Source organism: Schistocerca serialis, chromosome 2 (genome assembly GCF_023864345.2).
Source record: "Schistocerca serialis cubense isolate TAMUIC-IGC-003099 chromosome 2, iqSchSeri2.2, whole genome shotgun sequence".
Lineage (NCBI taxonomy): Eukaryota > Metazoa > Arthropoda > Insecta > Orthoptera > Acrididae > Schistocerca > Schistocerca serialis.
This window is the reverse complement of record NC_064639.1, coordinates 725,715,515-725,732,585: the sequence shown is the minus strand read 5'-3', so window position 1 is coordinate 725,732,585 and position 17,071 is coordinate 725,715,515. Positions and strand designations below refer to the sequence as shown.

The following is a 17,071-nucleotide window of genomic DNA, read 5'->3' as shown; positions in this document are numbered from 1 at the left end:
CCAGCATCGACACAAACAAAGGAGGAGAGAAGTTGCTATGGCAAGTGGCAGGAATCCAAAAGAATTTGTACATATCACATTCAAATTAATAAGACACTTTATTTTTAACAAGAAAAGAAACATTACTTAACTTGTTTCCTGTGCCTCCCAAATGCAATTCCTACTACACTCTTGCTATTCACAGTATGCAGACTAAGTTTCATCTTCCTATTACTCAGTGCTGAGGCTCTCGAACTCTGCGACCGTACTGTGCCCAACCAGTGATGGGTGGCTGGTTAAGTCAGCATTGACAGGGGGCACTGTTTTCCTGGAGGTATGGTGCTGCCCATTCTTTCCGTTGGCACATGGGTCAACACCTTCTTGATGCTGTTTCGTGGTGCTGCGCTGGTCAGTGTGGAGTCAATTTTTTAGGACAGCACACAATTTTTACAGTGGAGCTGATAGCTATTGATGGTGCCTGATGTTTTATTAAACTGATTCCTCTCAATGAGGAGACTCTAAGCTACTGAAGATATTGCTCTTGGCAACTTGTGATATCTGCTACTCACTAGCTTCTCTCTGACCTGTAATTGGGACCGATGACCAAGCAGTTTGGTCCCTTCCCCCCCCCCCCCCCCCCCTCCCCCTGCCACCTCCCCCCTCTTTTAAACGAACGAATGAACCAACCTGTCATTCTAACTTGTCAGTTGTCTTTCTTTGTGTGTCAAGTTATTTTGTATTCCGGAGATGATCTGACAATCATTTGACCAAAATAAGATCTCTCCTCAGTTGCGGATGGAGTAAAACCCATTCTGCTGCTGCTACCTCTAGTAAACTCTACTATCAGGAATACTGCTGCTGCATGCTGCTGTTCCATTCCTCACAGAAGGGATCAAGCATAATATGTTGCCTCTGCATTGGTCACACCAGACTAATCCATTGTTTTCTCTTTTTTATGAACCACTCCCATTGTGGTTGTGGGGCCTTGCAGGCCTCGTGGTGAAATGCCCTTTCCTTCTGGCTCTCCGTGCTAAACATTGTGTGCCACTCATAATGGTGGACAATGTATGGACATTGTCTTTCAGGAGTGCTAGCCCTGCAAGTTATTCATGGGAACTTCTGCGGAGTTTGGAAGGTAGGGGATGAGATACTGATGGAAGTAGAGCTGTGAGGACAGATCTAGGGTTGTGCTTGGGGAGCTCAGTCAGTATAGAGCACTTGCCTGTAAAAGACCAAGTCTCAACCAAGCACTCAGTTGTAATCCACTAGGAAGTTTCAGTGTACGGACATTTGTGCTGGTTCTTAATTTTCTCTGAGAAATCAGTTTTTATTCTGAGATATTTCATTTTAAATTACTTTTCAGCCGGGGCAGAGGGATTGAGGATGGGGCTTCTACTGCCACAGGCTGAGACCCTTGACACCACCTACTCTGCCAGCTGCCTTGGCTATTCCTCTCTTTCTCTGTTTTAATTGGTTTTGGGTGCAGTTAGCCCATTTTCTGCCACATGCTCTTTTATGTATTAGGGATACCACTCCAATGAAGGCAAGACCTTAGGGATTCCTTATCCTTTACGCTAGCTAGTGGGAAAAGAACAGTTGAATAGCTTTTTATGCTTTCTCCAAGACAGTGGGTCCTGTTCCCAGCATCAACATTTTGACTCTAATGAACCAGGGGAGGAACAGTTGTGGGAGGGATGCTCCCTGTTGCTTGCGGAGCCCCAGTGGCCACTTGCCTGCCCCAACCTACGTACTAACCTGATTATTTCTCACGCCTTATTTTGAAGTTGACTGTCCAATTGAAGTTCATTACATGTTTAGCGTCTTCATTTCTACTATTACAAATGTCTTGGCTAGAAGGCATTCTTTACTCCATAACTGTCTGAGCTCTTAATCGAATTGATGGGGGGTCAGGTGGGGGTGGGAGTTCTCTCACCACATTTAACTCCTGGGATTACCCTTGTCTGCTGTCTGACTTGTATACCAGCTTGACCCAGTTTTCACCACCTTGATTTACACCACTCCTACGTACTTCAATAATTTAGTAAAAGTTGTATCTGGCATCTCTACCTCAGATGACATATCTCTCGACTGAAAGACCCATGACGTTGCTGTTTAATCCCATAACCCACCAACCAACCAAGTAATGAAACTGACCTCTTTAATGTACCACACTTGCCTAAAACGTAATAATAATAATAATAATAATAATAATAATAATAAGCATAAAAGTTTTGATATAATAGCTACTTGCTTATATTAATGTTTAGGACATCACTTCAGCATAACTAACAGAGAATAATAATTTACAAGATATAAAATCAAAGAAACTCTGTTTCTTTCAGTTACTTCCACTGGCAGTCAGGGAAGTTGTGACGTTCACTTGCTTTGTTTCTTCATTTGTTTTCCTCGGTGTCAACATACTGTGTTGCTACACTGGCTGAAAAATGGGGGTTGGAAGATCAATACTTACTACTTTAAATGGTATAGCCGACAGGTGCACATTTGCGTTTCACAGTTCTTTACTTTCTCTGTTCACAACCTCCCAATAATACACAGTTATATGGCCAGTGCACTATTGGTTAACTTTTGACAAGCCTCATTGATAGCTTGCAGGCAAACATCCACATACTGCTACAATAGTATACTGTTGAACATCTATGAGCAGTAAAAGCCGAACCACACAGTTCACAGAATAAAAAGCTATGTGTGGAACAGGCACTGTCATTGTTTTAAGACACAGTCTAATTGTGTTACACTTATTTCACAGTTAAGTTGATGCACTGTTGTTGACCTAACCAATACAGATTCCTCGTCTGAAACTCGATTGTGGACTGACTGTCTTGGGACCAAAATTCGGGCCCTTTATATCCTCACAATAAGAGTTATGGAAACTACACAACGTTTGATGTTTAATTTACAGAAATTACAATTGAGACTTAACTCATTCAAGTAACTGCATATATCGAAAAATTGGTTCTTTTAAACAGTTTCTTCTACCACAAGAGTTAGGCCAAATTATTTGTTTAAATGATGAAATTACCAGATTTAGTTACACAAGCAATACTTTTGACAAAACTGTTAATCACTTTGGAATTAATAATGGGCTAGTATTTGTATGGAGTGTAGCCATGTATGGAAGTGAAACATGGACGATAACCAGTTTGGACAAGAAGAGAATAGAAGCTTTCGAAATGTGGTGCTACAGAAGAATGCTGAAGATAAGGTGGGTAGATCACGTAACTAATGAGGAGGTATTGAATAGGATTGGGGAGAAGAGAAGTTTGTGGCACAACTTGACTAGAAGAAGGGATCGGTTGGTAGGACATGTTTTGAGGCATCAAGGGGTCACAAATTTAGCATTGGAGGGCAGTGTGGAGGGTAAAAATCGTAGAGGGAGACCAAGAGATGAATACACTAAGCAGATTCAGAAGGATGTAGGTTGCAGTAGGTACTGGGAGATGAAGAAGCTTGCACAGGATAGAGTAGCATGGAGAGCTGCATCAAACCAGTCTCAGGACTGAAGACCACAACAACAACAAATGGGCTAGCTTTGCTAACATGTTTTCAAATAGAGCCAAATAGATCCTTTAAGAATAGTATTAGTTAAGAATACTATTAGTTGTTCCTCCAAATGTTTATAATTAGTACAGAATTTAAGTTATGAAACAATTACTGGTTTCTCCTAGGAACAGTCAAAATAAATTAGAAAATCAATTACATACCTAAAACTAAGAGCAAAATTAGATCTTTTGTTATATCCTTTAAAACTGAGGGCCAACCTCTTTTATGAAAATACAGATTATACTCACGTATATTAATGGTAATTAGTTAAAAGTGAAAAAATGAATTTTATGGAAGCAGATGGCAAAACAAGAGGTAAGTAAAAATATCCCAGCTTGCTACGTCACAAAGTCAGTAATAACACTCACCTGCCTCCGTAGTGGAGGGTCAGGCCGATGTGGCCAAGCTGTTCTAGGCACTTCAGTCTGGAACCACATGACCGCTACGGTCGCAGGTTCAAATCCTGCCTTGGGCATGGATGTATGTGATGTCCTTAGGTTAGTTAGGTTTAAGTAGTTCTATGTTTGAGGGGGACTGATGACCTCAGATGTTAAGTCCCGTAGTGCTCAGAGCCATTTGAACCATTTCGTAGTGGAGGACCTTCCATTTCTGTTGTGCCATAATTGACTTCTTGTCATTTTCCACTTGTATCTTTGGAGTCAGGAACCATGTTGGATTTGTTTTTGACAGGAGGTATGGCCTGCCTGTGAATGGGCTCCTTCGCCTTACCACAATGCTATCTATTATAGATCTGCCCACAAGCCATTCTGAGTGAGCTAGCTCGCAAGAAAACAACGTAACATTGTCCTATGTTAAACATAGCTTGTAATTGTCTAGAATAATTTGCTATTTTTGACCTGTTTTCACGCTGCTCTATTTTTCAGAATCGTCTGAGAAAGTTGGTAATTGATGCATGTAAAAATGTAGGCTAAACAGTTTTAGTAAAATATTCTTTGTGTGCGTGTGCGTGCGTGTGTGTGTGTGTGTGTGTGTGTGTGTGTGTGTGTGTGTGTGTGTGTGTGAGAGAGAGAGAGAGAGAGAGAGAGAGAGAGAGAGAGAGAGAGAGAAGGGGAGGGACTCTGCACCTGGTAGCTGGGATATTCTATAGTTTCACATCCATTGTTTACTATATTCCAGGCTGTTTCACTTAAGTTACTGGATTTGCTTACCTGTTCAGCATAATAATACGCTTTTAGAGTCTTCGTGGATTCTCTATATGTTTTTCTGTAGCATTTGTACTCTGCTAAGAAGTACTACAATTTAATGTCCCTGAGTAGCATGCAGAGGTTTTTCATATTTTCCTTCAGTTTTGAGTTTTTGGAAGAATTTTGGGACTCAATTACACCTGTGGTTAAGTGTTCCATGGAAATGGCTCCACTTTCCTCTAGTATCATCTAATTTATATACATGTTGCTAGTCCGTGTGTGCAAGCTCCTCTAGTGTATTATGGTCAGTTTTCTTTTATAAGTCAGGAAGTCATTGTACACATTATTGTGTTATCTTTGTTGATATCTATGATATGAGAGTGAGTTTTCAATCATTTTCACGACTAATTCTTCCCTAGTTAAATGCATAATAACTTGGTCAGTGTAAGTCTGTAAGTGTAGTGTTATTCTTGTTGGGGATGAATTCATGTGAATAGAGTAATATCACTAACAATTCAGAATACATCTACATCCATGTTCCCTAAGATACTTGGTGGTGTGTGATGGAGGGTACCTCTGGTACCACTGTTCCATCTTCCCTCTTCCATTCACTGATAGTGCATGGGAAGAATGATCATTGGTAAGCCTCCTTATTAGCTCGTATTTGTCAGATTTTTTTGTTGTGGTAATTTTGTGAGACAGAGAGGAGGATCTAATATGTTGCCCGACTCTCCTGGAACATGCTCTTTTGGAATTTCATAATAAACCTGCCTTTGAGGTGCAACACCTTCCATGCAGCATCTGCCACTGGAATGGTCACATTTCCATAATACTCTTGCATCAGCTGAATGATCTTGTGACGGAACAAACTGCTCTTTGTTGGGCTCCATTGCTGCTATTAATCCAACCTGGTAAGGTACCCAGACTGATGAGCAATACTCAAAAATTGGTTGAACAAGTGTTTTACAAACCATTTCCTTCATGGGTGAATTATATTTCCTTAACATTTTTCCACCTAATTTACCTGCAATTTATTTTATGTGGCTATTGCACCTTAAGTCATTCCTAGGTATTTTACAGTAGTTACTGTTTTTATTGATTTGCCGCCGATAGTGTAATCTTTGCTATTTACGCACACTTTGCTATGTTTATTTAAATTAAGTCAACAGCCAGTCCCTCCTGCACTAATCATTAATCCTCTGCAAATCTGGTGACAATTTGCTAAAGTCTCCTGGCTTTGCTATCTTTTTATAGACAGTGGCATCATCTATGTACATCCACATGGAACATCTAATGTTATCAACTAGATAATTAGTATATTTTTTTTTAACAGTAATGCTCCTATCACACTTTCTTGGGATACACCTGAAATTACCTGGACAGCAGTCAGTTTTGTTTTGTTAAGAGCAATGTGTTGAGTTCTATCTGCAAGGATGTCCTGAATCCAGTCACAAATCTGGTTTGATACTCAGTAAGCTCGTATATAGTTCACTAAATGATAGTGGAGAACTGTATGAAATGCCTTCCTGAAATCCAGGAACATGGCATCAATCTGAGGGCTGATGTCTACAACACTCTGAATCTTGTGGACGAAGAGAGTGGGCCGAGTTTTGCAAGATCTCTCTGTGCAGAATCAATGTCGATTTTTATAGACAGTATTTTTGTTCTCTAATAATATCATAAGATATGAGTGTAAAACATGTTCCATCATTCTTGCACAGACTGACATTGGTAGCACAGGGCTATAATTGTCTAGTTATGACCCTTCTAGAAAATGGCAATAACCTGCACTTTTTCCGGACACTAGGGATGCTTTGTTGCTCCAGCAACCTACGATAAACCACTGCCAGAATGGGAGCATACCCAAGATAATTTGCATTATAGCTTAAAAAGTCTATTCTCACATCTCCTAGCATTATAACCTGTTCCTAGTTTGTTGAGAATTTATCCAGAAGCTTGAAATGACAGAGGAATTCACTACATCACAAGTCAGCTGTTATTAAGTTGTCTTTGCATATCTATGTTCTCTGCTGGTGATTCAAAGGCCACCTCAGCAGGGAGTTCATCAACCAAATCAATTTTTCACAATGAATTTTATTTCTGTCTTAAGTGATAGCACAACCATCATTGTGTTAACTGCTCTAGAATATAGACTCAAAATTTCATAAAAACTAAGAGTCTCTTATGTCTTGCATCCAAGTTCATTTAAAATATGTGTGTGCCATATTCTCTCCTGTGAATGTCATTTTATTACTGCTGTACTGTACAGTCTGGAACACCATTTTGCTTTTTTAGCTTCTTTGATGCTGTTGAGCGGGTGTCTTTTCTTCATGTGTATACATTGGGTGCAAAATTTACGGGCAAGAAAAACTGTTGTCATAGTTATAAGTCTTTTCAATTCCTCTTTCCTTTAATTTTTTGCATAATCAGATTGGAGCAGGTTGTTAACATCAGGTACAAATGAAGATTCTTTTACATCATCGAAGCGTAAGAAGTTCCATTGACAAAATGAAAGAATATTCATTTCACTCATCTTGGATGTAGTTGAACATCGTGACAGTGTATGCAGTTTAACGTATTATTTTAAAAATGCTGCAGCTACTAAATCTATTTTGGACTTACTTATTTAATGTCTTCATTTTCTTTAGTGTCCATGGTGTGCATTAGTAGATTGCAGTGTATGTTAGCTTTGTCATGTCCTGGTAGTACTGTGAATAAAAGAAACAGAACTTGGGTGCTGCCCTTCATAATGAGCAATAACAATGTTGACAGGAGCTGTAAGTGGTCTCTATGATGGAGTTGGCTTGCTCACTATCTCATTTTAATATAAAATATACATACCTAGCCAATAATTAGTATGGTACAAATATGAATATCACTAATATTCTATAGTACTTCAACACCACAGTTGTACCTGCATGTTCTGGACCTTTTGAGTTACGCAAATTCATTCAAGAGCATTTAGTATTAAGAAAAAATTATGAACCATACAGATGTTAACAAAAATATAATGCAAAATAATTGAAGGCATATTTTCTACTACTGTATCTTTGTTAATTATAGTACTAGTATGAAAAGGATAGTTGCTATTGACCATATAGTGGAGATGCTGAGTCGCAGATAGGCCCAACAAGAAAGACTGTATCTGCGACTCAGCATCTTCACCGTGTGGTGAGTAGCAACTATCATTTTCATGTTGTCATTATTCCATCCTAGATTTTCCGTTGTTTAATTATGATTCTATTGCAGGTGCTAAGGCTGTATAGTACAAGAATGGCTGGTGTGGAAACAGTGACAGTTAAAGTTGCCCAAGGCATTTTGAAAGGAAAAGTAGTTGAAGCAAAGTATGGAGGGAAATATTGCAGCTTTCAGGGTATTCGTTATGCAAAGCCACCGGTTGGCCCTCTTAGATTTCAGGTAAGAACTCTAACTTTTTTTTCCCTGTCTGTTCAACATCCCATAGCCAGTTTACTTCTACATCGTTTTCCAATTCAATTTTTTGTTTTGTTTGTAATGGCTTCTGTGACAACAGGGCATTAAACTTAACTTTTTCTTTGTTACTTCTCTTCCCCCAGAAGATACTAACCATTTTTGTTACTTGAGAAAAAGTGCAACATTACTGTTGTTCACATATCCTTTCAAGATATAGAATTTGTTCAGTTAAAAATGTGGAAAAAATGTTGGCTTCATTTTAAGGAATCAAATCTTACTACTTAGGTATCACAAAAATTTAAAGTTTAACATAGCCTGTACATTTACTAATTATAACTAAAACATTAAGAGCATATCAGGTACACACATCTTAATGATAAGTATAGAAGCTGAGTAGATAGGAAGGCAGCAGCTCAATAGAGGGGAAGAAATGAAAATTTCTTCTCTCCATGCTTTCCACTGCATGTTCAGTGTTGTATGTGAAAGAGTGAAAATGACAACCTGCTCAAATGTAGCGAAGATTTACCTAGAATCCAAAATATAAGCTATATTGTGTTTTCATAATAGGGTCAAGTATCTACCAAGTGACATGATGATCATACAATCAGTAGGAAAATCAAAATCGGTAGTTAATGGCCAATGATTTTCACGTAACAGGATCCGCATTCTGAACAAGGGGAACATGGTCAAAACAATGTAAAAACTTTGAAGGCAGATAATAACCTGTTATTTAGAATTTCATAAAATCTCAAGTCAGGTATTTGAAGGTTCTGAAAATTAATTTTATTTTATTTGCAGTGAACTGAACTGCCTTCAAACCAGAGTGTTAAAAATGTAACAAATGCAACACATAAAAAGTATATAAATTTTCAGGTGAAATATTTTCATTGGTATGAATGATATGAAAGACATAATTATGGTTTAACAAAATGAAAAGTGATTGTGGAGAATATGTAAGTATACAAATGAATATGGGTACATAAATGAGTGGTAAATGGTCCAAGGAAGTTTTCTGTTGGAATCTAAGTGATAAGAAAAAACAGAGACTGAGATGGTGACCTTATGAGAGGTGGTAGATGACATTAGAAACAGGAATATGGATGGCTAAGATAAAGACAGTAATTCAAATAAAAATACAGAGTTGGTCTTTACTGCCAGTACTAGTACTACTACTACTACTACTACTACTAATAATAATAATAATAATAATAATAATACTTTTGTGTCGCAGACATCTTTGTAAGTAGAGAGACATCCTGTTTGCACTATGTAATTGCATTTGACTTACAGTACTCTTTGTCGTGTCCACTTCCTCTTGTTGCTGTATTTTAGCCATTAATGATTATATACTTTTTAATGTACAGGACAGCATCAACTGCAATTTTTTAAAGTATAAGACAAATCCAGCTATATGAGATAAGATAGTAACTTTGGCCGAAACATAATTGGATATTTTCTATAGTGAGGCTTCTTTCCGTAGTATAGTAACAGTATTTGTTACGTAGAGAAGAAGAAGAAGAAGAAGAAGAAGAAGAAGAAGAAGAAGGGGGGGGGGGGGGGGAATCTAATTCTGTCATCAGTTTCGAATGATGTGGTAGGTCATTAACATTTGAAGAGCGGAGCAGATGTTTGTACTTTATGGTAAACCCTGTGTAATTTCTCCCCATACAAGTAATGCAGCTTCGCTCCTTGAATTACGAGGGGCATTTGAAAAGTCCATGCAAAGTCAGAGAGGTGGCACCACTGGCACGTATCAAGGTCATGTTTAGTTAGTAGCATCTTTGGAAAGAACGCACACCAAGTTTCAGCCATGTTGGTCTTTTTCTTTGTGTTTGACATGTGAATCAAGGAAGTCGAGTGATTGTTAAAAAATAGACGAAAAAGAATTTCGTGTGGTGATTAAACATTACTTTATGAAAGGTAAAACGCCTCAGGAGAGTAAAGAAAAGCTTGATAAACAATACGGTGACTCTGCACCTTTCGATTAGAACAGTTTATAAGTGGTTTCAAAATTTTCAGTGTGGCCTTATAGGCAAAAGTGATGCTGAGCGTTCTGGATGCCCTGTGGAGGTTAAGACTCCAGAAATTATTGATAAAATCCATGATATGATGATGACAGAAGTGTTAAGGTGCGTGGGATTGCTAGTGCTGTGGGCATCTTGAATCAACAGGTACATAATATTTTGCATAAACATTTGGACATGAGAAAGCTATCCGCAAGATGGGTTCCACGATTGCTCACGCTTGTCCAAAAACGGAATCGTGTGAAGTGTTGCAAGGATTGTTTGCAGCTGTTCAGGAAGAATCTGAAGGACTTTAGGCGTCGTTTCATCACTGTGGATGAAACATGGATACATTACTATACTCCTGAGACCAAACAACAATCTAAACAATGGGTTACCAAGGGAGAATCTGCACCAAAAAAGATGAAGCGTATTCCTTCGGCCGGAAAGGTTATGGCGGCTGTCTTTCGGGATTCGCAAGGGATAATCCTCATCGACTATCTGGAAAAGGGTAAAACTATTACAGGTGCATATTATTAATCGCTACTGGACCATTTGAGAACTGAACTGCAAGAAAAACACCGGCAATTCGACATCAAAAAAGTCCTTTTCCATCATGACAATGCACCAGCACACACCTCAGCAGTTTTGGTCACAAAATTAATGGAAATAGGATTCCAACTCATTTCACATCCCCCCTATTCTCCAGATTTGGCTCCCTCAGACTACTATTTGTTCCCCAATTTGAAGAAATGGCTGGTGGGACAAAGATTTTATTCAAATGAGGAGGTGATTCCAGCAACTAATAGCTGTTTTGCAGACTTGGACAATTCCTATTTTTCGGAAGGGATCAACAAATTAGAACAGCGTTGGATGAAGTGTGTAAGTCTAAAAGGAGATTATGTTGAAAAATAATAAAGGTTTACCCCAAACATGTAAGTAGTTTTTATTTTTGCACGGACTTTTCAAATGTCCTTCGTACTTACACCACATAGCGCAAATACTTACATCACTTGTGCTTAAATAGGAAGTGAACCAAGCAAAAATATTGAGTGTTTATTACCCTAAATAGGCAATTTCCATAGCAGGGTAGCATAAGCACACAATTGATTGTCTTAAACAAATCGTGAAAAGTGTTATCTTTATGCAGTTAGTGACCCTGTAAGTAGTTGTCATACTAGAATGGCAGTTAAACAACAGAAAGTCCCGGTTGGAATATAAACAATATTATGAAAAGGATAGAGCATTACTCACCGTAACCATGACGCATTGAGTTGCAGATGGACAAGACGAAAAGACTGCTTCATATAAACATAAAAGCTTTTGGCCAATGCCTTCTTCAGGGGGGAAGAGCACACGTTCACACAAACAAGCACATCTCACACACAACTGTAATCTCCAGCCCATCTTGCCAGACTGCAATAGAAATGTGTTGAACAGGAGCAACAGTCCAAACATGGTAGTGGAGGCAGAGGCATAGCAGGATACAGTTGGGGGAATTGGAATCGGCACTGCCTGGCGCAGAATTTAAAGTGAGTAGATGGTGGCGGTCTAGGGCTGCCAGGTGCTGTGTCTGGCGGTTGGGGGCGGGGAGGGGTGAGGAACACTGAGTGGAAACGTGAGAAGAAAAAGGGTGAAAACTGGTGGGTGCACCTGCAGAAAGCAGTGCACAGTGAGGGTTAGGAGAGCAAACCCTGAGGAGCTGAGAGGTGGGGAGGACTGTAGGTTACTATAGGTTGAGGCTGGGATGATTTAGGAGTGGAGAATGTGTTGATGTGGGGGGGGCTAGATTTTTGTTAACAATCAGCTGCAATGGGACATCTAGGGTTATTGGGTTTGTGGCTTTTGGGAACTTAACAGAAGTGTGTGTGTGTGTGTGTGTGTGTGTGTGTGTGTGTGTGTGTGTGTGTGTGTGTGTGTGTGTGCGCGTAGGTTATTATTTGCTTCTGGAATGGGATTACAGTGGCACAGTTTATAGTTAGAGGTGTCAGACAATTGGTGGAGGCCTTCCACCAGGTAGTCACTGTGGTTCATAATGACAGGGGTGGAACCTTTGTCTGCAGGTAGGATGATAAGGTCAGGATTTGTTTTCAGGCTATGTATGGCTGTCCTTGCTTCTGCTACTGTGTTGATGTTCTGGGGCCAGGGGAAGGATGGTGAGGCAAAATTTGAAGTAAGGGATGCCTGGAAAGTGACCAGGTGGTAGATACGTGGGATGAGGGGACGATCACAGTTTGATGGTGATGTGAAATGGTAGAGAAGGGTTAAGTGTTGGGATTAGTTTGGCTTTGGTTGGAAGGATTGGTGGCAAACAAGTGTTTCCATTGCAGGGATCAGGAGAATGAGAGTAGGTCTCTGACAAGTCATACATGGTTAAATTTGGGTGTAGGGCTGAAGGTGAGGCCTGTGGAGAGTACTGACACTTCTGTGGGTTGAAGATTTTGGTGGAAAGGTTAACAACAGTGTTGTGAAATTGTTTTGCCCTTGGATTTAGTGAAGTGTTGGGGGAATGAAGCAAGCTGAAAAGGTCAGCTAGGCATGGTCTGGGTGCTATGAGGGGTTGACAGGAAGGAACAATATGAGTAGGATAGCAGTTGGATATTGGTGCTCCAAGGTGTCAGTTAGCAGGCTGCATAACTTAATGGAGGGGGTGCCTGGAATGCTCTTCTAAGAGCTGGAGTGCAAAGGATTCAGTTTTTGAGATGTGATGTACACTGAGGTGACAAAAGTCATGGGATAGCTCCTAATATTGTGTCGGATCTCTTTTTGACCTGCGTATTGCAGGAACTCAACATGGAATGGACTCAACAAGTCATTGGAAGTCCCCTGCAGAAATATTGAACATGCTGTCTCTATAGCTGCCCATAATTGTGAAAGGGTTGCTGGAGCAGGACTTTATGCATGAACTTATCTCCCAATTATGTCCCGTAAATGTTCAATGGGATTCATTTTGGGCAATCTGGGTGGCAAGAATCTTCAATCAGTTGTCCAGAATGTTCTTCAAACTAATTGCAAATGGTTGTGGCAACGTGAAGTGGTACATTGTCATTCATAACAATTCCAATGTTGTTTCGAAACATGAAGTCCATAAATGACTGCAAATGGTCTCCAAGCAGCTGAACATAACCTTTTCTGGTCAATGATCAGTTCAGTTTGACCAGAGGACACAGTTCATTCCACATAAACAGAGCCCACACCATTATGATCCCACTGCCAGCTTGCACAGTGCCTTGTTGTCAACTTTGGCCCATGGCTTCCTGGGATCTGCACCCTACCATCAACTCTTACCAACTGACATTGGTACTTATATGGCCAGGCCACAGTTTTTCAGTCATCTAGGGTCCAACTGATATTATCATGAATCCAGAGAGCCGTTGCAGGTGATGTCACATGAATCAGTTGAATACAGATAACATCTCTGCCAATGCACTGCCCTTTTATACCTTGTGTGCATGATAATACCACCGTCTGTATAAGTGCATGTCCCTATTCAATAACTTTTGTCACCTTAGTATATGGAGTAGGGAGTGCATAGTAGCAGAGTATTGCAGAGGGAACAGAAGTGGTTCTGGGATGCCTGTGACATGGAGATGTGTTGTTGCAGTATGAAGTTTGTGAGGGACAGGGGCTGGTGGAATATGAAAAGGTGAAGGTTGTTGTGAAAGGAGAGGTGGCATCCAGAGAAGGGAATTATTACAATTAGGCCTTTGGGGTAGGGGGGGGGGGGCGGCATGGTTTAGGTAGCATTTCAGGAACAGGAGATAAGGCAGGGTTTTAGACTGGGAAAGGGATACTTTTCTGAACTGGTACAGAAAGATGGAGCAGGAATCCATTGTGATAGAGATGGCATTTTGGAAACATGAAGTTACATAAGAAAAGGCAAATGGAGGTGTTAGGTCATTGTGAGGGGAGCTGGATAACAAAAAAGGACACATAAATTATGTATAATATGCAAAAAATATGCACAAAAATGTGAAAAACGTGGGAGAAAGGACAGATGAGTTATGGGAGAAACAACATGGGATCACGAAAAGGGGGAGTGTGATTGGTTAGGTTCACAAGTTTATGTGGCACAGGCAGGTGCAGAAAATAAAACATGAGAGGATATGAGAGGATGAGGAGGAAATGTGATCAGTAGAATAATTATACCCGTAATTATGGGCAGGAAGAATTTGGGGCATGGTACACGACTGTGCATTGTGAGTGGGCAAGGCTGTTGGTACAGTGTGGCTCTGAGGGTCTGCGGTTTGTAAGGCAATGAGAAAACACAGGAAAGAAGAGAAAGAGTGGACACTGAGTAGAGTAGTGTTTTAAAGAAAACTAACAAAGGTAAACATCAATGGGTTGTGGGTCGGAAGATAAGCTGTTACGGAAAATCAAACAGTGGAAAGTCCAGGTTGGAATATAAATAATACAGCATGTTTATAAATGAATATCGGGGTTTTAACGCTTTATAATATTTATTATATTAAACTTACAGTTATAAATGATATGTCAAATGAAAGAACAACTCAAACAGTTTAACAAGAACCTTATAAATGTTCAATGTGAGCACCATTTGTCACACGGCACACATCAAGTCTGTACCGAAGTGCTGGATAGGGCACAAGGGGACCAATGACAGGGCTTGCTTTGCATGGCCTCCACGTTCAACTAATGCCATGCGATTTTTTTCCTTTGGGGCTTCATCAAGGATCGTGTGTACATGCCTCCGCAGCTGTTGCTACAATCACTGAAGATACACTGATCAATGTTTGGGAAGAACTTGGCTATAGACTTGATGTGTGCCGCGTGACAAATGGTGCTCACATTGAACTTTTATAAGGTTTTGGTAAAACTGTTTGAGTTGTTCTTTCATTTGACATATCATTTATAACTGTAAGTTTAATATAATAAATATTATAAAGTGTTAAAATGCAGATTATTCATTTATAAACACCCTGTATCATGAAAACAATAGATGACTATTTACTGTAAAGGTGATATGTTGAGTTGCAGACAGGCATGACAAAAAGATTCTTGCATATAAGCCTTTGGCCAAAGCCTTCTCCAGAATAGAAAACATACACACATTCTCACAAGCAAGCACACGTCACTTACACATGAATGCTCTCTCTGGCCAGACTGCAACAGAAATGTGTCAAACAGGAGCAACAGTCTGGAACATGGCCCTTGAGTTTGGGGGGAGGGTGGTAAGGTATAGCAGGGTACAGGTGGGAGAAGAGGAATCGGTGTTGCGTGGCGGTGCATACAGGGACTGGGTGTGACAGGACAGGGCTGCCAGGTGCAGTGTAAGGGGGCTGAGGGGGGAGGCAGGGGAGGGGGGAGATGGAGAGTGGAAAGAAGAGGAGGAGATAAGGGGAAAAGACTGCTGAATTCACTAGCAGATAGTTGCACACAATCATGGTGAGAGGAGGCAAATTGTGAGTAGGTGACAGGACTGAAAGTGTGGAAACAGTTGGCTGGACCGTGGTAGAATGATTTTGGGAGCAGAGAATGTGTTGTAAGGATAACTCCCATCTGGTGCTGGTGGAGGGAAGCATCCAGATGGCCCAGGTCATGAAGCAACCATTGAAATGAAGCATGTTATGTACTATAGCATGTTCTGCCACAGTGTGGGGTGGTAGCCATTCATCCTGGTGGTTAGTAATCACACCAATATAAAAAGCTGAGAAATGATTGCAGCAGAGCTGATATGTGGCATGGCTGCTTTTACAGGTGGCCTGGCCTCTAATGGGGTAGGATAAGCCCATGACAGGACTGGAATAGCAAATGCTTGATGGATGGATTATATATATAAACACTCATTTCATCATACCTGTCTGCAACTCAACGTGCCATCTTTACGGTGAGTAGCAATCTATCCTTTAAATGACATTGTTCATATCCCAAACTGGACTTGCCATTATTTGAGTTTACCTAACAGCTTTTCTTCCATCCCACAACCCATTGATGTTTTCCTTTGTTACTTTTTCCTCTAAAACACTATTCTACTTAGTGTCCTTTCTCTCTCTTCTACTATGTCTGTTTTCATTGCTTAAAAAGTGTGCACTGTTCCAGTTGTGCTGTATTAATTGTCTCATCCACATAGAGTACATGGCTCCGTAACCATGTGGACTGCTAGTGCAGCATCTCATGCCCCAAATTCTTTCCGCTCATAATTACAAGTATAATCATTCCTATCAATAACATTTCACCCTCATCTGTCATATTTTTGCGTGTTATTTTCCACACGTACCTGTGCCACACGAACCTGTGAATCTAACTGATTCCTCCACCATCCCCCTCCTTCCTGATCCCAGCATGTGCATTCTCCCATATCTCATCCATTGTTCTTTTTTCATGCATTTTTGACATATTTTATGTACTTGCGCACACTGTATGTATTTGTATGTATTTTTGCATATCTAGATATATTTTTGTGTGCCTTTCCCTACTATCCAGCGCCCCTCACAACCACTCACTGCCTTCATTTGCCCATTTCCTATGTCATTTTCCACTACCTCAATGCCATTCCTGCCACAGTGGACTCCTTCTCCAACTTTCTACACTGGATCCTTGAATGCTGGCTACACCATGGAATCTCCCCTTTCCTCCTCCCCTCCTCCTCCCCCCCCCCCCCCCCCCCCAATGGTGAAATGATAAGGATGCTTCTCTCTGGAGCCCACCCCTCCTTCCCGATCCCTCACAAACCTGGTACTGGAAAAACACATCACCATGGCACAGGCATCAAAGGCCAACTCTGCCACCTCTGCGACATGCTTCTACCGTGCAGGCCCTCCTACGTAGATCACATATCGGAAACTGAATCCCTTGCACTCCAGCATCTAGAAGAGCATTCCAGGTACAAACTGTGTAAGTTATCCAACCTACCGATATCTTACTACTGCCTTGGGGCATCACTATCCAACCACTGTCTTACCCTCAGTATTCCTCCTTATCAACCGCTCA

General features: G+C 40.5%; 1 protein-coding gene across 3 annotated transcripts in view; it reads left to right on the top strand.

The window, feature by feature from the left end:
- LOC126457930 (juvenile hormone esterase-like) overlaps positions 1–17,071 on the top strand; it is a 561,537-nt gene that overhangs the window by 485,903 nt on the left and 58,563 nt on the right. For all 3 annotated transcript variants that reach the window (XM_050094640.1, XM_050094638.1, XM_050094639.1), the window contains exon 3: positions 7,935–8,102. In XM_050094640.1, coding sequence (XP_049950597.1) covers positions 7,959–8,102 — 144 coding nt within the window. In that variant the 5' untranslated portion in view covers positions 7,935–7,958. The remainder of the gene's footprint in view (positions 1–7,934; positions 8,103–17,071) is intronic.